Source organism: Schistocerca serialis, chromosome 12 (genome assembly GCF_023864345.2).
Source record: "Schistocerca serialis cubense isolate TAMUIC-IGC-003099 chromosome 12, iqSchSeri2.2, whole genome shotgun sequence".
In the NCBI taxonomy this organism is placed as follows: Eukaryota; Metazoa; Arthropoda; class Insecta; order Orthoptera; family Acrididae; genus Schistocerca; species Schistocerca serialis.
The window spans coordinates 93,927,650-93,950,233 of record NC_064649.1 but is presented as its reverse complement, the minus strand read 5'-3'; the positions used below and the strand labels follow the sequence as shown (position 1 = coordinate 93,950,233).

Genomic DNA, 22,584 nt, shown 5'->3' with positions numbered 1-22,584 from the left:
TATTACTTATGCGACCTGTCTTTAATGTAATTCTCTGTATAAGTCGCCAAAATGAGTGTGGTACAGTTGGCGATCGGCTGAAATCTGTCGCTTTCGTTATGTGACAGATTGAGCTGTGGCGTAGCCCGAGGTCTAGGTGAGGTTGAAAGCTGATAATTTGATTGTGAGTTAGTGAAGCCATCGAATGTGAATGCCATATAAAAGTAATAGTAACAGTCTGAACTGTAGTGATGTTTACATTCCCGCCATATTTAATCGATCTATTGCAGGGTACACCATTTGGGTTGCTCATTGCCTCTGGTAACGATCAGCTGTTGTTGTTGTTGATGGTAGCTCACGCTAGTTTGTGACAGGTTATGGGCATTTGCATTTATTTTGCTGAAGCATTGACAGCAGTTGCTATACTGCATGCCTTGGAAGTCCGAGTGTGGTTATGGCAATTAACAGAAATATTATCAACTGCACTTCCTACACGATGGCCTACGGTCAGCTTGTTGTCATGGACTTTCGTGGGACTTCTATTTTGGGCCTATCTGTACCTGCTGTATTACAGAATGGTTCAGGTATAGTGATGAATCTTTATGTAGTTGAGACTTACCCTTCTAGAAAAAAAAGAACATTTTTTTGACATTCATGATTGTGTTTAACAGTTGCTACTGAAGAGGATGGAATTCATTGAACCACATAGGTCCCTCCTGGTGCAAACATTTTGGAAAGCTGGATTTCTGTGTTGTAGCGTCACATACTTTATAACGAAATTCATTCTCGACTATGGAACCAATGTTGACGATTGGCTTCCTGAACTTGTTAAACAAAACATTTTTCATGGAAATGATCCCGTCGCACCCTGTTCGAAGAAATATTTTGGCCTATATTGTGCGTTTTATGTACATGATCTGTGGATGACAACTTCGAGAAGAGGATTTAATCTAACAAGTTCAACGAAACTTTTCTTTTATCTGTTTGTGTTGACTGCGCATTTAATGAGGTATGACAATTCTGGCATTTTAATGACGTCTGGAAATTTATACTTAGAACAATTTTCGAAGCATATCGATTACTTATAATAGCTATAAATACATTATTTTGAAATCCCAACGCAAAAAAAAAAAAAAAAAAAAAAAAAAAAAAAAAAAAAATCTTCATTCCTGTACAAGGCACAAATGAAGATAAGAAATTTCTCGTAACATTGAGAAATTGTTACGTTGTTGTAGATGGGTTACTAATTTTATTTAACAAGTCAGGAAACTGTGGTTGCACATTTTTTGACATAGAAGTCACAAATAACTGTGTGAGCCTCATAACTCTTGTCATGGAGAAAGATTTCTGACCTGTGATGAATTCTTCTTGGGTTATCAGCCGAGTGGTGGCGTCGTCTTGTCGCAATGTTTGTATGTCTGGCGAAGTCGCCGAAAGATGATGGGTACTAAACTCATTGAAACATTGGGACAAGACGACGCCACCACTCGGCTGATAACCCGAGAAGAATTCATCTTTGGGATATGCCGAGAGAGTCTGCAATCGCATATAGATTTCTGACCTGTATTTCCCTATCCAGGTATTAAATTTTTCATGACGTACGTAGGATGGTTACTTAGAAAAGGACCCAGTCATTTTCATGTCCTGTCCTTGTTCAATCCAAGGGAGATTGTGTGGTGGTAAGACACTAGACTCATGATTTGTAGAACACTGGTTGAAATCCCAGTCAAACTATCCATCTTAAGTTTCTCATGATTCGCGTGAATTGTCAAGGCTAGTATTGAGATGGATCCCTTGAAAGAGTATGGCTTTTTTTTCCCCCCACATTCTTCTGAGGTGTGAGTTTGTACTTCATCAAAACAGGCTCTTAAGGAAAAACTGTTCTACTTCCCTTTTAATATTTGGATTTTCATCCTTCCCGCTATTTGAGCTTGTTAAATTCATAAAATATTGTTAGTATAATGCTGGCTTTTAAACACTTGCTGTCATATTCTAAATACTATTATTATTATTATTATTATTATTATGGTGTATATTGGAGCACTCGAGATAGTCATTAGAAGGTATACACAAAGAGCTATTATTCAGTAATAAAATTCAGTTTAGTAAAAATTCAGTAGTATTGATAGTATTGATATGGTCATAAAGTTTTTTTTGCTCTTCTGTCAGTCAAGTATTTCCTCACTCTTACCATGTGGGGTAGGTGTGTGGTCTGTGGTGCCTTGTCATGGTTCGTGCGCCCTCCCCCCCCCCCCCCTCGGTCAGAGGTTTGAGTCGCCCTTCGGGCATGGGGGTGTGTGTGTGTGTGTGTGTGTGTGTGTGTGTGTGTGTGTGTGTGTGTGTGTTGTCCTTAGCATAAGCTAGTTTAAGTTAGATTAAGTAGTGTGTAAGCTTAGGGACCGATGACCTCCGCAGTTTGGTCCCATAAGATCTTACCACAAATTTCCAATTTCTCCTCATTCTTTCAAATATTTTTGCTTTCATAATTTGAGAGCAGCCTTCCTGTACACTTTTTATTGACTTGCATTTGTAGTCTGGCTTGTGGGTATTTTTTTTTTAATTCGTCTGCTGTAATTTGGAGTTCTTATAACGTCCTTAATTTGTGTAATCCATTTAATGTTGCTCTTGTTACCCCTCAGTTTTTCTACTATTCTGTTACAGAATCAGTGTTTCGGTGTTATGATCAGATGTCTAAAGAGCAATGCTTGTTTCTTCCTCATTGTGCTCTTTACTGATTGTATTTTCTTGTATAATGTTTAATTTGTAGGTACTCTCAAATGCCCATTACCTTGATGTTTATTTATACATATCTTGATTATTCTACTTTCTGTCAGTTTCTGGGCAAAACTGAAAGCTGATTCGACCTGTCTGCTTTGACACATGATGTTGTCGACCCTTGCTTCAATTGTATACAGTATGGAAAACATGACATTGCTCATTAAACCCATGAATATTCGAGGCATGCTGCCATAGGATGGTAGGTCTGCAACTGTTCGGTACTGAGGAAATAGGATAATTTTTTATTGTGTCCTTTTTGGTTGTGTCAGTTTTAGTTGTCAGCAAGTAGGAACAGACACACAGACTAAGATCCTTAAAGTGGAGCCAGCAATGGTGGGAGATACAGCTAGAGACCATCATCAGTAGACATCTCCTCTGGTGTGACTGATGACCTTTTTTATTGTGTACTTTGTAATGTGTTCTTTCATAATTTTTATAGCATGCTTGTTTTCTTCTATTGTAGTGTGATAATTTCTTTTGTTTCCTGGTGTAAATCTTAAAGGCCGGTTAATGCAATATGTGGTGATGGTGACAATGAATTTTTTACTGGAGGTGCTTGTGTGGCGTGAAGCCTCATATAGAACTGAAATATGAATGATAAACAGTTAAGATGAGAAAATACAGAACATTTCAAGATGTGGAGCTGCAGAAGAATGCTGAAGATTAGATAGGTCAAATAACTAATAAGGGAGTACTGAAACAAATGCAGCAAAAAGGAAATTTATGGCAGAACTTGACTAAAAGAGGTCAGTTGATAGGACACACCGCAGTGCATCAGGGAATTGCCTATTTGGTAATGGAGGCGAGTATGAGGGGGGAAAATTGTAGGAGGAGACCAAGGGCTAAAATCAGTTAGCAGGTCCAAGTGGATGTAGGTTGTGGAATGTGGGGAGTGCATTAAACCAGTCTTTGGACTGAAGACCACAACATGATGACTCTCCTATTAGGAAGGAAGATGACTATTGGATGTCCCATTGACAACAAGGACATTACAGAAAGAGCGTAAGGGTAAGGAATGAAATCGGCCCTGTTCTGAAAACAAAATTTGCCTTTATTAATTTTTTGAGAGAGCGAGAGTTGAGTGTGGGTAGCCAGAAGGCTACGTGAACTCGTCTTCCCCCAAGTAAGAGCCCAGTCAGTAAAAAAGTGCCCAGAAACATTTACAGTGTAGTTGCATTCATTTATATTGACCTCTACATAGCTACACTTATTTCTAAGCTCCATCACCTGTCCCTATGACAAATGTCATCAATAGTTAAAGGAGTGGTTTTGTAGATTTTTTTCTCTTTATCTTGTTTTCCAAATTGTTATTACTCGTATAATAAATTGTTTCGCTGATTCCGATAAAGTAATTAGTTTTTTTATAATCTTTATTTTAGAAGAGAAGAAATTCCATAGTATCCATTGCTCTAAAAAATTGGACTTGACTAATACTAATTTATTGGAAAACTGACCTATACTGATTTAGAACACTGTGTTCCCTGAGTGTAGAAATGTGTTAGATTTTACATGCTATGCCGTAATTTGTAGATTCTTTAAATTAAATTAAGAGATTAACATAATTCTGAATACTCTTTGAATTCAGATCCATAAAAGTAGAACCTGATTAACTGATCCTTAGAAGGCATATGAATTACTATGAAGTACAAGGAAATGCGTGATAACAAAAATTATTTTAGTGTGAGCAGTAGGAAACAATCCTGTTGAAATAATTTTTGAAGTAATGATATAAATACACCTCACATAGAACAGTAAAACAAAGTGGGAGTTGTTGAGTCACAGTGACACTTGCTCTGAAGGTTATGGATGACTTGTTAGAGAGCAGTAAATTTATGTATGAATCACATTGTGACAAACTAATAATTTTGTTACATCATGGCTGTTTCAAGGCATTAAGTTTTTAGACAATCAACCACCAGTGTGCTCACAATAATGAATAAGCGTCAGTAAAAGACCAAGTTTTGTTTCTTATTGTGAAGAATGCACTTTAGCAATATTCATAGACCCGGACATTATAAGTCCATTCAGGGATATTGACATTATTCACTTGAAATCTATATAGTAAAGATATACTGTCACAGCAAAACATATTACATAGTGTCAGAGCAACAGTTTGTTCTTCTGTATAGAGAATAGATTTAAAGTGGCTGCACCTTTACTTTGGATAGTGTTACTGCATAATACTGTTGTAGTAGTACTATTTGTCACATGTTCAGAATTAGAATTTTACTATCTCATTACTTATAAGCACAAATCATTGATTTGTTGTCTAGGAGACTCACCAGTGTATATATTATAATCGAGACACATACAGTGTGTCTGAACTTAAAATCAACCTTTATTTACAACTATCAGTACAAATTTATTAAATTAGAAAGAAAATTTCATGACTGAATATTTTTGCTCAAATATGGCATGTAATTTTCCTTTTGGAAAACATTGTACATTGTTCCATCTTGGAAAGTTTTTCGCTTTTAATTTGTTATAAATTCTCATAGACCTATATTGAGGAATCCAGGAGCAGAATTTTAATCTACGAGATGGTCACATGGAATCGTCTTCATTTCCAGTGTCATACACATGTTGAAAATGGTTCCTATAAATAATCCTGGCTTATTATGTATAAAGATATACATTTCACAAGTATGAATACACAGAATAGTTAAAATATTTCAATCGTTAAATAGTGGTAGACTTGAATCCTTAACATAATACGCATTTCTGATAATAACTTCTAACAATCTCAGTATTGTATGTGAGTAGTGTTAGTGTATGGATTGAAATGTCTGCATGTACACACAAACTTTTGTCACACACTTCTGAACCTTGAAACATGTTGTAGGGCCCATTGATAATGCCTCACTGACTATTTTATATAAGGTTAAACAAAGATAAGGATCTTCCAGAAATGTGTCAGTCAGTCTATCGAATTGAAATCCAGCACACATTGAATTTGCTAGTTATATTTCTATATGAAACTTCATGTGAGTTACAGGTAATCAAAATATTTTCTTTTCCTATTATCAAGGTGTGTGAAGGCTGCATACCTGTTTGTGATCTTAATGAACATTGAAGCATTACCAGCATGTGGTGCAGCAGCCTTTGTTCTGTTTGACCGGCCTGTGTGGAGAGGTGCATTTCGTATAGCAGGAGTCGGGGTGATATCCCGTATACTATTTGCAGCTCACGCCTTTGTATGGTGAGTATAATCCCCAAGGAATCAAAGAAAGAAAATACAAATGTGGGTGAGCTGGTATGAACAGTGTTGGGAATGCATTACGGTAGCCAAGGTAGATATAAAATCAACACCCAGCACAGCAGTACAAGTTCAGTGAGATTATTCAAACAGTTAAGGGATACAAAAATTTAATTGTGATGGGTGACAGTAGTTTAGTAATAGGAGAAGAAAGGCAAGGGAAAATAGGTGATCATTTACTGGGGGAAAGGATTGAAATATGGAGCTGCCTGGTAGAATTTTTGCACAGAGCATTTTTTAATCATCACTAACACATGGTTTAAAAATCATGAATGAAGTTAGGACACTGGAAGATTTCAGATTAAGACATTTCAAAGGGCAGATGTGGACTCTGACTAATTTATTGGTTAAGAACTTCAGATTAAGGCTGAAGATGTTACGAAAAAGTAAACATTTAAGGAGATGAGACTAGGAGGGAGAGAAAAAAATGTTGTTTGGAGTTTGAGGAATTATTCACAGACATAAAATTAAAAATGGGAAAGAAATACAATGGAAGACAAATGGTTAACTTAGAGAAGTGAAACAGTGAAGGCAGCAATGGATCAAACAGGTAAAAAGACAAAACCTAGCAGAATTCCTAGGGTAACACAGGAGATATTGAATTTAATTGATGAAAGGAGAAAATATAAATATGCAGCAAATGAAAGCATGCAAAATAGAATATAAACGTTGACAAAGGAGGGAATTGAAAATGACTTGGCAAGAATTGCTGGAAGACAAATTCAAGGCTGTAGAAACGTGCATGACTAAGGCGAATATAGATGCCACCCTTAAGAAAATGAGAGGTCTTTGGAGAGAGGAGGAAGAGCTCAGATTGCAAGCCAGTACAAAGCAGTATGTACTTGAGACATACATTTTTAAATTGTAAGCCCATTTTTGGTTTTTATTTAGCCTTAATTTGTTTTAGGCATTATGAATTCATGGAAGTTAAATGATAGGTCGTTGAAATCTGTACGTCCCATTGGTCCCAAAGTGAAACCACAACTTCAAAATAATTGTTTACTTTTTGCCAGTTTGTTTTTGCATTTGTTGCATAACAGATGATACGGGTAATTTTGTGAAAAAAATTAATTCTTTTATATTTTGTTGGGACTCAAATGTTTAAATGGGTCCTTAAATTGCCTTATTTGCAGTGCTGTCATCTTCCAGTGATGCAGGTACAACCTGGTCAGCTAGTAACATTCTAGTTTGCTCTCAAATAATTCTTGAAACTTTTCATGGGATATGTGTACAACCTGTTTGGTGGCAAAATACAGTATTTAATACAACATTGTGTACTTGTGTGTCATTAGGTCCATAGTTTTGTGGAATGTATTTTCATTAAGAAGTGATAAACATAGTTAATCACAAAGAGCAACCACAATATGAGTCACTTTGCTTACAGAAATGAGCAGTGTCTGAGAGCTGATTTTGCTTCTCATTTTCTTTTCCAGGGCGACAAACATGTTCTTCCTGCTGCCTACCTTGTTGCTTTATCCAGCTGTCACAACAGAGGTGAGGCAGCCGGATGTTCTTCCTCTTATTGCACTCAATGCAGTCCTGTGGACATTCTACTGTCTTAATTTTGTGACGTCAGTAAGTATGTTGATGCTCTGAATCAAAGTGCCGTGTGATTTACTACCTTGTTTGTGCCACTTAATCATGTTTTTATTCTGCTGTTTGAATCCAATATTTCCGTATCACCATCGTGGTGGTGGTGGTGGTGGTGGTGGTGATCATCATCATCATTATTTTTCCACTCTAACAGATTGAGTGTGTCAGTAAATGAGCCTCCTCCAACTTTTCTTATCCTTCCACAGCTGTTGCTTGAGTGTTTGACGGAAGTTGGCACCTCGAATATTGAAACACTTCTTCACCCAGATGTCTCGAGTTATTCTTCTCGTTCCATTCTGTGTGACAAATCAGTCAAAGTAAGCTCGTGTGAAACTGTTCTGGGTTTGTTCTTATTTTGCTCTATTTCTACCTGGTCTTCTGTATGAAAATGTGCAGCACAAGATCAAACTGGATATCCATTCTTCTCCCCTTGTGGCGTCATTAGGCTTATTACAGCAAAGAGTGACTGATTAACTTGCTGTTTAGTCTCTCTCAATCCCATTAATCAACCTACCATATCTGTTTTCTCATCTCCAGTACGTACATTGACTGCTGGAGAGTGCCTGTACAACATAACCGAGTGTTGCAGTTTTGTTGGTTTTAATATCTATTTTCATGAATTCTTCATGCTGGTCAGTTATTCTCTTCACACATCCATTTCTGGCTTGCCCAAATGTAGAGAGGTATTAGCTGTACTCAGTTTTATACAGATTTTCTCACTTACAATTTTGTAAGCAGATACTTTGCTGTATCTGGCTGTATGCAGCCAGACTGCCAGTCCACTGAGTGAAAAAGAAACAAAGTTTTTGAGCTGCAGCTCATAGTTACCTTTGTGACACCATATTGTTAAATATTACCTGAAAGCCTACACGTAATATTACCAGACAAGTTCAGTTCCATTCCCTTACATTAAAATCTGATTCTCACTCAAATTTAAATTAGGCCTAGACCTCTACCCCCCCGTAAATAACTGTGCAGTTTCTAGAAAAATGCAATTCTGCCTTAACATTTTATGCCAAATTAAGCCCACTCCATTGAAGTACTATGACTAAATCAATAAATGTGATGCAAATATGAAGTGTGTTTAAGTAAGTCTAGTTTCTAAATACGAGCTCTGCAATGTTGTGGTCAGCTGTCTCCATGTGCATGCTGAGTATCTAAAGGCATTCCTTATCTACAGATGCCATTATAGAAACGGTTGTCCATGTCTATAGCTTTTTCTGCATATTTAAAATGCCCCAGTTATTCCTCCTCTCTTGCTTCCATCCTTTATTTCCCCATGGCACATTCTGTAGTTATATTTAATTCCAGCGAAAACTATGATTTTCCCACTGTTGCCTCGTATTTTCATTTTTTTAGTATGCCTGAAGACATTAACAAGAAGTGTATGTCCACCTGAAACCCTTATTTTCTTGCACGGATGTGTCGGATACAATGATATTTAAAATGCCTCGGTCACTATACTGATTAGTGGTATCACTAGTGAAAGCTTAGGGGGTTTAATCATTTTCTTAATAAGTGTCCAGTACTACAGAACACATTATTGCTTTAGCACTAAGGTAGTGGTTGAACACAAAACCGTATCAATCTGAAGTCTTGAGATTTCTACCACTTCAAAACGATAGCTTGAGAAGAAATGTGTCAAGTTGCGTGTTCACTTTATCTCACTTCACTTAAACATTCAGCATGAGTATCGAACCACACAGTTATTGTTGCATGTGATGCTTCATCCAATCCAGATAATTTAAGTAGGTTGTAGATCACTTGTCAGTAATTAATTTTTGGGGCCAACATCAATTGCAGCTGAAAGATGCCTCTTATTTTACTGTATTGTAGTGGTCATTGTAGTATAGTTTTTCCTGTATACAGCTGTTCCCTTACTACTTTAGAATAATGCTAATCAGTGTTGCATTTTAGTTGCACTCTCGGCATTAATACAGTTATCACAGTTTATGAATTGCCTTTCTCTTGTTGAGTGAGATTCAGTTTATTAAGTTTCACATAAGCTATTCAAAAATGGAAGAAAAAACATACTTCAGTCCTTTGGAAGCTCTTACTGATTTGAAACTTCCTGGCAGATTAAAACTGTGCGCCCGACCGAGACTCGAACTCGGGACCTTTGCCTTTCGTGGGCAAGTGCTCTACCATCTGAGCTACCGAAGCACGACTCACGCCCGGTCTCACAGCTTTACTTCTGCCAGTATCCCGTCTCCTACCTTCCAAACTTTACAGAAGCTCTCCTGCGAACCTTGCAGAACGAGCACTCCTGAAAGAAAGGATATTGCGGAGACATGGCTTAGCCACAGCCTGGGAGATGTTTCCAGAATGAGATTTTCACTCTGCGGTGGAGTGTGCGCTGATATGAAACTTCCTGGCAGATTAAAACTGTGTGCCCGACCGAGACTCCAACTCGGAACCTTTGCATTTCGCGGGCAAGTGCTCCACCATCTGAGCTATCAGGCTGTGGCTAAGCCATGTCTCCGCAATATCCTTTCTTTCAGGAGTGCCAGTTGTGCAAGGTTCGCAGGAGAGCTTCTGTAAAGTTTGGAAGGTATGAGACGGGATACTGGCAGAAGTAAAGCTGTGAGACCAGGCGTGAGTCATGCTTTGGTAGCTCAGATGGTAGAGCACTTGCCCGCGAAAAGCAAAGGTCCCGAGTTCGAGTCTCGGTCGGGCACACAGTTTTAATCTGCCAGGAAGTTTCATATCAGCGCACACTCCGCTGCAGAGTGAAAATCTCATTCTCTTACTGATCTGCCGGCCGCGGTGGTCTAGCGGTTCTAGGCGCTCAGTCCGGAACCGCGCGACTGCTACTGTCGCAGGTTCGAATCCTGCCTCGGGCATGGATGTATGTGATGTCCTTAGGTTAGTTAGGTTTAACTAGTTCTAAGTTCTAGGGGACTAATGACCTCAGAAGTTGAGTCCCATAGTGCTCAGAGCCATTTTCTTACTGATCTGATTGGCAGTGTTAAAATTTAAGGTATAAAAACTTCAAACAAGTTATCTCCTTAGGAGAGCTCTCTCATTAACCCCAGCAGAAACAATTGTAGTTTGTCTTTATCTCCAATACACTACTTCCTGACATCATCATCCTCTACTTGTCATTTCTGAAAACATGATTTTATGAAAAACTAAGACGACAGCCAAGAAGCAGGGATGTGGTTCATAAAGAGACCACCCGACAGTTGAATTTTTGTAGTTTTTTTATGTTTTTGGTATAAGAAGTTCATCACTCAAATATCAGTCGCCGAAGGAGTTCAATGTGACTCTCAAAAATACTCAAGAAAATTGACTTTTAAGTTTTCCGAGGAATTCAAATTTACTTAACATGGAGTTGATTTTCATGAAGGGTTGCGTGGCTCATGCGGTATTGTTAGAGAACTGTAATTGGGTACTCATTGGAGTAGTGGTTCAGATGTCACTATGATCTTTTTTCCTTAATTCAAATACTTTCATTATTTAAATATAAATTACATCAAATATATGCTGATTAAGACGTATTTACTCTCCATTTTTAAGAAAAATGGAAGTCTTCTTCATTACGATTTCATATTGCATACAAAATTTCAGTTTTCACTGCAAACATAAATTCTTAATTATCAACATTTTATAAAACATTGTTAATAAATTTGTAATGTCTATTATTGAAACTATCTTTATTAAAAATGTTTTATAAAACATTGATAATTCAGAATATATATTTGAAGTAGATTTGATATCTAATTAGAAGCAAGATGATGTGCATTTTTCATAAAAAATGATGATTGGATATCTATTTGATGAATTTTACATTTAAATGAAATAGGTAATTATATTCAACGATAAAAATAAAATGGGAAAAGGCTATAGAGTGATTTGTTCCAGCGATCCATTGTTCACGCAATTACTTACCTCAGACACTACTGAGCAATCCACTTGCCCCATCAAAAAAAATCATCTAAGCTCTAGTGAATTATAGTTCCTCGGAAATCTTCAAAGTCATTTTTCTTGAGAATTTTTTCGAGTTGCATCGAAATGCTTTGGTTAACTGACATTTGAGTTCTGATTTTGACATATGGTACATATATAAAAAAATTACAAAAATCCAGTTGCTGGGTGGTTTCCTTGTTAGTTTCAATAGTGCTATCATATTATGGTCAACACAATCAAATCATATACTTGTTAGGTTTAGCCAGTGTGCACTGTACAAAGCTTTTGTAAATTAACCTGTTTTATTAAAAAAGCTTTGCACAATGCGTAGTGCACTATAACTGTGATGACAGTGGTTCATTCTAGCAAGCCAGTGTTATGATTACACAAACTAGAATATGAAATCTGCCACAAATAAATAGTCATATTGCAGCTTCTTAGTGGTAATAGCTTCTGTTTTTCAAGTAACTGAAGGTTTTTCAAGTAACCTGTACAAAATATAACTTGTCTTCGCTTAAAACTTCCTCGTTGATAGGCCGTGGTCGATGTATAAAACCCTCCCCTGACGTTTCATCTCACTGTGGGAGACATCTTCCGAGGTAAAGCGGCTTTAGCTCAGAGGATGTCTCCCGCAGTTGGAGAAGAAATGTTGGGGGAGAGTTTTATGCATTAACCGCGGTTTACCAGCCCAGAAGTTTCAAGTGAAGACAGTACCAGCCGTGAAAGCCTACATTGTATAATATAATTCGTATTTTGACATTTTGCAGCCGATGTGCCATCTCATTTACCTGTACCTGCAAAGCTCGACACCAGGTGTGAAACACAGATCATTGTTGGACGCAGCATTATTTCCTCCTGAGACTGACGTGATTAAAGAGTTGCAGAGGATACGAGAGGAGGTACGAGCAACTCGGAACCGTAGAGCGAAAGAAGCTGCAGCTGGCAGAAGGTGAATAAAATGTTAATGCAGGGGATATCTGAGTGTATTTGACTACAGTTGTAATGTCGATGTTTCTGAGTTTAATGCCACTCCTGTTGTGTGAGTCAGATTTCTCATATCTGATGACAAATGGAATTCTGATGCTGGGAAGATTGGTCCAATGAATTTCTTCTTATCAGGTTACCCTTCATTCAGAGGCTGTTGCACGCAGTGACCGTTATTTTGATTTGTAAATAATAGATTTCAGCTATCAGTCGTCCTTTGGAATATTTATTGGCAGATGCCTGTTTGTGTGGCTTTTTTACACAATTCATGAACTGTGTACAAAGCCAGACAAACAGGCATTACATGCATTGACCAAAAAAGGATAGTGCATTGAGAACGGCTAGTTGCTAGTCGAAATCTAGATCTGCCAATAAATATTCCAAAGGACGACTGATAACTGAAATCTATTATTTACAAATTTCTTTTTTAGTTGTGTAATTTTCTCCTTTTCCACTCATACTAACCTATTTTGTCATCCACCTTCCATCATGAGTGTCTCACTCTGTTTATCTCAGTAATTATATTCAGTCTTTGTTGTAACTTACCTACTAACAGATCTCTGTAACATTTTAGACTATAATAATTTTTTTAAAGACAAATTGCATGAAATACCTCCTTTTCATGTGTGTGTTAGTAATTAAAAAAATATATTCTCTCAAGTTTTCTTGGCATGATTGATTAATGGTGAGCTTCCAGTTGTTCTGCCAAGTTGGTGTTTCCATTTCATGAACAATATTTTGACAACTGCCCCCTTCGCACTAGCTGCAGTTCTTACTTCCCCTTGGCAATAGACAGTGTTGTCGTAGTAGCAGGAATTCACTTACTTATTTGAATATTCCTCCTTCAGTTGCTGTTTAGAGCAATATTGGATGTGTCAGTACACATTTACAATTAGAGTTACAGTTTGAGCACACACTTTATTTTACAGTAGGTTTACATATACATATATTTATAATAATGAAAAACAGCAGTGGAAATTTGTGAGTAGAATAGCTTGTAAAATTGGGGAAAGGCAGACACTCACATGTAGTGGACTGATGGGTGGTGTATAGACAGACACAACAGAAACAGATATTCATACTAGCTTTATAGCACTTGCTCTTTCTCTAACAAAAGTACATACATTCACACACGCAACCAGACACACACCCAAATACACACTCCTGGGGCTATGGCAAGACAGACTATTGAGTACTTTTATTCAGAGGAGTTGCCTGCACAGATGGATGTGGGGCGGTGGTGTACGGAAGGACATGCCAAGCAAGGTGTGTGTAGTGGTATAGTGTGGCAGGTCTTTTGACAGATAATTCAGCTGCTGCACAACAATATGAAAGGGGTTTAGAGGGTAAGGCGTGTAAGGGAGACAGAGGGGAGGAAAGGAGAGGAAGGTGAAAAGGGAGACAGGGAGGGAAGGGAGAAAGGGTGACTGGTGGGAAAGGGAGATGGGAAATAAGGTGAGGCACTGGGAAACAGTTTAGCAGACATTTAGGTCAGGGGGATTGCAGGATTACTGAAGAGAAAATTCTCACCTGCATAGTTCCATCCAAATGGCTTGTGTAGCGAAACAGCTGTTGATGTCATATGTGTTGTGATGTGCTACGTGTTCAGCTAGTGGACGGTCAAATTTGCAGTTTGCCACAGTTTAGCAGTGGTCATTCATGCAGCTATACAGTTAGTTACTTGTCGGGCCCATATAGAATCCTGTACAGTAATTGCAACATAGCTAATTCATAACATGGCTGCTTTCACGCACGGTCCTGCCTTACGTTTGGTAGGAGATAGTGGGTTGGTGAAGGAACAGGTCTTGCATTTGAGTCGACCACATGGGCGTGACCTGTGGGGTGCTAGCAATGGTTGGGTTAGCCAGTTCAAAAGTTGTCGTAATTGGCATAGCATCACAGAAAGCAGAGAGGTGGCAAGAGCTGATAGAGAGACTGTGTTGCTCTATACAGAGAAACTCGAGTCAGTGATAGGAGAAGGTGGCTGTACCAACCAAATCATATTTGGTGTAGATGAAACTGCTCTGTTCTGGAAAAAAACACCTAGTAGAACCTATATTGCATGTGGATTGAAAACCTTTCCAGGTTTTGAAGGTGCCAAAAATCAATTAACAGTGATGGTTGGTGAGAATATAGCTGGTGATATTAAATTAAAACCTCTCTTAGTTTATTGTTCAGAAAATTCAGGAGCTTTAAAAAATATATATGACCTGGGTTGCCCATGATTCAGGAGCCAGATGCTAAAGCTTGGGTGGCAGCTTCTGTTTTTGAGGACTGGTTTTATCAGTACTTCATACCTGAAGTCAAATGTTATTGCCAATTAAAACAAATCCTATTTAAAGTGGTGCTTTAAATCCTCGTCTTACTCTTGTATTGACTTGCATGTGAAAGTTGTATTTTTGCCACTGAATACAACCACCTTGCTTCAACCAATAGACCCTTGATTTGTTGAAACTTCAGAAGTTTACTACATAAGACAATCTTTTGCACATCCACGTAAAGCTATTGGATGAAACAATGAGATCTCTGTGAAAGACTTTTGGAAGCAGTTCAATGTTTCAGATACCCATCAGAATTAATGGACAACCGTGGAATGAATTTCTCCCCACTGAAAACCAGGGGGAATCAGCACTAGAGTCTGATCAAATTGGTAACATGATTGAATAAGTGGTTGATCTTGCCAGAAAATTAAATTTGGAGGTGGATGGTGGTGATATTCAAGAACTGCTGGATGTATACAATTGAGAGCGGACAATTAGTGAGTTTATACAAATGAGTGAGCAAGAGCAAAACATAGAACAGCCTGATTCTTTAGATCCAATTCAGTCACAAGATAAAATGTCAGTTGCAGACTTCAGAGGAGGCCTCTGTTCATTTGAACAATCATTATAAATTTTAGAAAAAAATAGGCTCCAACGAAATGAGCATTTCTGCTACAAAACAGGGAATAACAATTTTTTTAGCTGGCTACAAGGAAATTTTGCAAGAAATAAAATTTGACTTGTCACATGACGTTGGGTGTTGTGAAACCTTCTACATCACAGTAACTTTGGTTTACGTTGTTGCAGTGTACTGTAATATAATTTCTTGTATTGTTGAACATGTTACTGAATAGTTTTCTTTTACTACATTGTTTTCTTTAGTCTCTAGTCTCAATTGAACATAATTAGTATGTATAAAATTTCCAACACTGGACCCGGACTTAACAGAAATTCCACTTACACGGTTGTCACTCAGTCCCAACCATCTGCTCCTAAACCAATGGACCAATTTCAACCAATCTCATTACTCATATACCTTACCATCAGGTGACAAATGCTATGGGGATAATAAATACATCTGTATCAAAGGTGTGGGAGTGATACAAAATTGTTAAGGCTTTCGTGGCCACTTGTTGACAAACTGCCTATTGGCTTCTGTCTCAGGTTCTTCAGCCGACGTTCATCTAATGATTTTTCTGACGTTTCGCCAGCACGAGTGGCTGGCAAAACGTCAGAAAAATCATTAGATGAACGTCGGCCGAAGAACCCGAAACAGAAGCCAATAGGCAGTTTGTCGTGTGGGAGTGAGTTTGAAAAAGCATAGCCTGTAATGTGTGAGTTCCCAGACTTTACACATAAACATTAAGCACAAGGCCAGATGCTGCTTGGTACTGTCATGGACACACAGCTATAAATAAATACCTGGGCGATGCTGGGTCTCTCCACTAGTTTATAGGTGAAGGAAGATATTTTTTTCTTTGGAAAATACCATAGTAATCAAGTAAATATTAAGCTACTAATAGCAGATGGGCAGCAGCTGTGAAATAAAATTGGGAGACAGCAGTTTTATTCCAAAGCAACAGCTTTCTTTTTAATTTACTCTGTTAAATTTAAGTGGCATGAGTGTGAATAGCATTAAACAATATGCTGATAGGTTATTGTTAACACAGTACACACAATCACTTTCTTTGATTAGCTTGTCTTTTGTTAATGTAAAACTGACATTCAAAAATGATTTACAGTTACGTTGCTTTACAAATTGTGCCCGAACTATGGACACATCCTCTCATAGGACAATGAACTGAGTCTAGTACTCTACACAGACACTACATTGGAGTTGTGAAAAGTGTGTGTATTGAAATGACAGCATTTGTTTGTTGTTAAATGGAGAAAGCTATGAACAAGATGAAAGGTGATTCTCATGAACAGAGACAGACTGCATGGTTTTTGTGGAAGGACGGAGTCAAAACAACAGATACTTGTAAACAGTTTAACTTTGGTGTGTGATTGAGAAGCCCCTGTACAGACGAGTGCTTACAGCTGGATCACTGGGTTGTGTAGTGGAAGGAAATATGCACCGAAGAATGTGAGTACTGGTTGATGTTAGCAATGTGAAATCCGAGCAACATTGAGATTATGTCTCAGTTGATTATGGCTGATAGGTGAATAACAATTAGTGAAGTTCGGTGGCAGGAGGAACAAGACTTCTGGTCAGGTGACTACAGGGTTATAAACACAAAGTCAAATAGGGGTAATGGAGGAGTAGGTTTAATAATGAATAGGAAAATAGGAACGCGGGTAAGCTACTACAAACAGCTTAGTGAACGCATTATTGTGGCCAAGATAGATACGAAGCCCACACCTACTACAGTAGTACAAGTTTATATGCCAACTAGCTCTGCAGATGACGAAGAAATTGAAGAAATGTATGATGAAATAAAAGAAATTATTCAGATAGTGAAGGGAGACAAAAAATTTAATAGTCATGGGTGACTGGAATTCGAGTGTAGGGAAAGAAGAGAAGGAAGCATAGTAGGTGAATATGGATTGGGGGTAAGAAATGAAAGAGGAAGCCGCCTGGTAGAACTTTGCACAGAGCACAACTTAGTCATAGCTAACAATTGGTTTAAGAATCATGATAGAAGGTTGTATACATGGAAGAATCCTGGAGATACTAAAAGGTATCAGATAGATTACATAATGGTAAGACAGAGATTTAGGAACCAGGTTTTAAATTGTAAGACATTTCCAGGGGCAGATGCGGACTCTGACCACAATCTATTGGTTATGACCTGTAGATTAAAACTGAAGAAACTGCAAAAAGGTGGGAATTTAAGGAGATGGGACCTGGATAAACTGAAAGAACCAGAGGTTGTACAGAGTTTCAGGGAGAGCATAAGGGAACAATTTACAGGAATGGGGGAAAGAAATACAGTAGAAGAAGAATGGGTAGCTTTGAGGGATGAAGTAGTGAAGGCAGCAGAGGATCAAGTAGGTAAAAAGACGAGGGCTAGTAGAAATCCTTGGGTAACAGAAGAAATATTGAATTTAATTGATGAAAGGAGAAAATATAAAAATGCAGTAAATGAAGCAGGCAAAAAGGAATACAAACGTCCCAAAAATGAGATCGACAGGAAGTGCAAAATGGCTAAGCAGGGATGGCTAGAGGACAAATGTAAGGATGTAGAGGCTTATCTCACTAGGGGTAAGATAGATACTGCCTACAGGAAAATTAAAGAGACCTTTGGAGATAAGAGAACCACTTGTATGAACATCAAGAGCTCAGATGGAAACCCAGTTCTAAGCAAAGAAGGGAAAGGTGGAAGGAGTATATAGAGGGTCTATACAAGGGCGATGTACTTGAGGACAATATTATGGAAATGGAAGAGGATGTAGATGAAGATGAAATGGGAGATACGATACTGCGTGAAGAGTTTGACAGAGCACTGAAAGACCTGAGTCGAAACAAGGCTCCCGGAGTAGACAACATTCCATTGGAACTACTGACGGTCTTGGGAGAGCCAGTCCTGACAAAACTCTACCATCTGGTGAGCAAGATGTATGAAACAGGGGAAATACCCTCGGACTTCAAGAAGAATATAATAATTCCAATCCCAAAGAAAGCAGGTGTTGACAGATGTGAAAATTACCGAACAATCAGTTTAATAAGCCACAGCTGCAAAATACTAACGCGAATTCTTTACAGACGGATGGAAAAACTAGTAGAAGCCGACCTCGGGGAAGATCAGTTTGGATTCCGTAGAAATACTGGAACACGTGAGGCAATACTGACACTACGACTTATCTTAGAAGAAAGATTAAGGAAAGGCAAACCTACGTTTCTAGCATTTGTAGACTTAGAGAAAGCTTTTGACAATGTTGACTGGAATACTCTCTTTCAAATTCTAAAGGTGGCAGGGGTAAAATACAGGGAGCGAAAGGCTATTTACAATTTGTACAGAAACCAGATGGCAGTTATAAGAGTTGAGGGACATGAAAGGGAAGCAGTGGTTGGGAAGGGAGTAAGACAGCCTCTCCCCGATGTTATTCAATCTGTATATTGAGCAAGCAGTAAAGGAAACAAAAGAAAAATTCGGAGTAGGTATTAAAATCCATGGAGAAGAAATAAAAACTTTGAGGTTCGCTGATGACTTTGTAATTCTGTCAGAGACAGCAAAGGACTTGGAAGAGCAGTTGAACGGAATGGACAGTGTCTCGAAAAGAGGATATAAGATGAACATCAACAAAAGCAAAACGAGGGTAATGGAATGTGGTCGAATTAAGCCGGGTGATGCTGAGGGAATTAGATTAGGGAATGAGACACTTAAAGTAGTAAAGGAGTTTTGCTATTTGGGGAGCAAAATAACTGATGACGGTCGAAGTAGAGAGGATATAAAATGTAGACTTGCAATGGCAAGGAAAGCGTTTCTGAAGAAGAGAAATTTGTTAACATCGAGTATAGATTTAAGTGTCAGAAAGTCATTTCTGAAAGTATTTGTATGGAGTGTAGCCATGTATGGAAGTGAAACATGGATGGTAAATAATTTGGACAAGAAGAGAATAGAAGCTTTAGAAATGTGGTGCTACAGAAGAATGCTGAAGATTAGATGGGTAGATCACATAACTAATGAGGAGGTACTGAATAGGATTGGGGAGAAGAGGAGTTTGTGGCACAACTTGACCAGAAGAAGGTATCGGTTGGTAGGACATGTTCTGAGGCATCAAGGGATCACCAATTTAGTATTGGAGGGCAGCGTGGAGGGTAAAAATCGTAGGGGGAGACCAAGAGATGAATACACTAAGCAGATTCAGAAGGATGTAGGTTGCAGTAGGTACTGGGAGATGAAGAAGCTTGCACAGGATAGAGTAGCGTGGAGAGCTGCATCAAACCAGTCTCAGGACTGAAGACCACAACAACAACAACCAACAACAACAACAGGTGAATAACCTTTGTTGAGCTGTTATGGCGGTCCATTACTCGTAACAATTTGTTTATGAAAGATGTATGTGCTTACTGGGTTCCAGGGGACTTGACATGGGCTCATAAAGACAACAAAGTCGAAATCTGTCATTGACTATTGGAAGTGAAGAATGAAGATATAGATTTTTTTGGAGAACTAGTGGTTGGTGGAGAATGAAGATGTCACTATCATGCCCCTGAGAAGAAAGTCCAATCCATGCTATGGAAACATCATGGGAGTACCTGACCCAAGGCATTTTGTGCTGCTTCCTCTGCTGGTAAGCATATGATCTGTCTTTTGGGACACTTGAGGTATACTGCCGATGGACTGGCTGTCAAATGCAGGATGTACTGTGACCTCTTAAATGATTTGGACTCAGGATTCAGCAAAGTTGACAAGGTAAGTTATCATAAGGAGTGCTCCTCCAGCACAACAATGTGCAGCCCCACACTGGCAATGCTGTTATGACTGCAAAGTTGACATCACTGGGGTTCATTTTTGTGCCACATCCACCATATTTACGAGAACTCGCTCCATAAAATTGTACTTTATTCGATAACAGGAAGGATGGTGTAAGGTAAGAGCTTTGGCAACAACAGGGAATTGCTGGGAGCTGCCCACAGATGCTTGTTTAATATCCAAAACAGCGGTCCTGTGATGCATAATGAACTTACCAGGACAGCTGGACCTGTCTATTGATGTTGGGGAGAGGGCAGGGGGTGAATATATTGCGAGATCTCAAGTGCATTGACACATGTGCGGTAATAAATAAAGTACAAAAAAACACTAGTAGTTTTATGTTGTTTACAGTAATTTTAATAGTAATTATGTAATTGCAGGTCAGAACACCACAGTGGCTCAGTGACAGCATGTGATATCAACAGGCGAGGACTGAAACTCTACCAGACAATTAAATGTAAGTGTCAATCAGCAATAGTAATTTATTATTTTGTGATTAGGCTCCACTAACATCGAGCTTTCAATCAGAATGCTTCAAGCAATTTATTTACAGCTGCTTAGATCACCAACATAATGTTGCACAATCTTTCATGTTCCATACAAGTTTTTGATTGATGACGAATGATGTTGACTCTGCGCCTCAATTTTTCAGCTGGCAACCGGGCAACTTTTAGGTGAATTTTGTAACTGGAGATAATTGATGCACGTCACCATGTTTTTAAACGAATGATTGGCACAGCTGTGCATCCACATCCATTGGAGTTGCATTATGACACTCCATTGAATTTTGTTACCTCTGCAGAATTATGCTGTATCTGAATCATGGTGGCATATGTGTGATGCAGTTACTGAATGCACATGCTCTGATAAATTGCTTGCCCAAGTTAATACTTGGCAGTCAAATTGATCAAATTAAAAGTCAGTAAATGTGGCACTGATCATACACTTTCATCTTTGCAGAGAAATCAAGAGATTCACCATATCCTATCGAAACATATTTCCACAGATAACTTAATAACTGAAATCCAAATGGTCTAATTGTAGCAGAATAATCCTAACAATATACCGTAGTTTACTGGGCTTCAAAAGGCCAATTCAGGTTTTGTCATACAGATGCAGTATCCTGCAGATTGCAGTTTTCTACAGACCAACATCACCCATTAGCAAGCCAAGAGGAGGTGAGGTCTATGTAGGTGGATGAAAAATGACTTTCATGCAACAGTCTTTTTTTTTTTTTCCTCTCATGCCTTCCACCTTTCCGTCTATAATTATTTGTTGCAGGCAATTCCTACGCAGTGTATGTCCCGGCCAAGATTTTTTCCACTTCCTGATCATGTCTAAAAAATCTTCTTTCTTTCTTCATAACTTCTTCATTCTTAAGTCTGTCAGTCCACTCCACTGTAAGCATCCTTCTCCATAGCCACATTTCAAAACTTTCTGAACATCATCTTTCTTTTTAATGATCCATTATTCACTGTTGTATAACAGTACACTCCAGATATAACATTTATAGAATCTAGCTCCATCGGAATTCTTCTAAATGTTAGTAACTGCTTCACCTTTTCAAATGCCTTTTTCCCATATGTATCCACCTCCTTATTTCTTCTATACAGTACCCATTCCATGTCATTAAGCTTCCCAGGTACATACAGTATTTTATTTGTTCTATCTAATTACCAAGTAAGAATGTGTGAACTGTAGCTTTCTTATTGCTTGTTCTCATAACTTTTGTATTTCCTATAGCATATTTATCTTCATTCTTACTTTTTCCTTCCTCCAATACTCTTCAACATCTGCTGTTGCTTCTCTTCTGATTCTGCCGGCACTGCTTGTTTGTCAACATATTTTGTAATCTTTATCTTTTCTTCTCCAGTTATAATGCCTCTTGCGTCATCTAAGGCCTTGCATCTCAATTTGTCTCCATATATGTTGAACAGCTTCAGTGACAATGGGCATCCCTTACATCCCTTCCAATGCTCATATCTTCAGTCTCCTTTCTGTACTCTCAGTATTTGCTTTGTCTACATCTCCATTAACTTTCAATCTTTCCAGCCCATACCAACATCTTTTAAATTTCAGCAGTATACTCCAGGTGACTGTATTTAAAGTCATGCCCTAGTTGAAATGAAATATACACCTACTTCTTCATTTCTATTATTCATTCTCTGATCATCCTCAGGCAACCCATAGCATCTCTTGTTTCTTTGCACTTCCTGAACCAAAACTTGCCTTCCCCAGTATTTTCCTCAATTTTTCTTTTCAGTTCATCTTAATATCATTGTCTTTACAGCCTTTGTAACATGACGGTTGAAACTAATTGTACTGTAGTCTTTGCATTCTTTCATGTTTCACCGTTTGTGTAGAAGTGTTACAATGCTCTTAAGTAGGTATTAGAGGCCAAATT

General features: G+C 38.3%; 1 protein-coding gene across 2 annotated transcripts in view; it reads left to right on the top strand.

The window, feature by feature from the left end:
• The first annotated feature begins 296 nt into the window (after positions 1–296).
• LOC126428131 (uncharacterized) overlaps positions 297–22,584 on the top strand; it is a 35,854-nt gene continuing 13,566 nt past the window's right edge. Inside the window, exons 1-6 of one of the 2 annotated variants that reach the window (XM_050090033.1) lie at positions 297–563; positions 651–988; positions 5,786–5,956; positions 7,447–7,588; positions 12,283–12,464; positions 20,561–20,637. In XM_050090033.1, coding sequence (XP_049945990.1) covers positions 357–563; positions 651–988; positions 5,786–5,956; positions 7,447–7,588; positions 12,283–12,464; positions 20,561–20,637 — 1,117 coding nt within the window. In that variant the 5' untranslated portion in view covers positions 297–356. The remainder of the gene's footprint in view (positions 564–650; positions 989–5,785; positions 5,957–7,446; positions 7,589–12,282; positions 12,465–20,560; positions 20,638–22,584) is intronic. The other variant, XM_050090034.1, reaches the window with a different exon arrangement.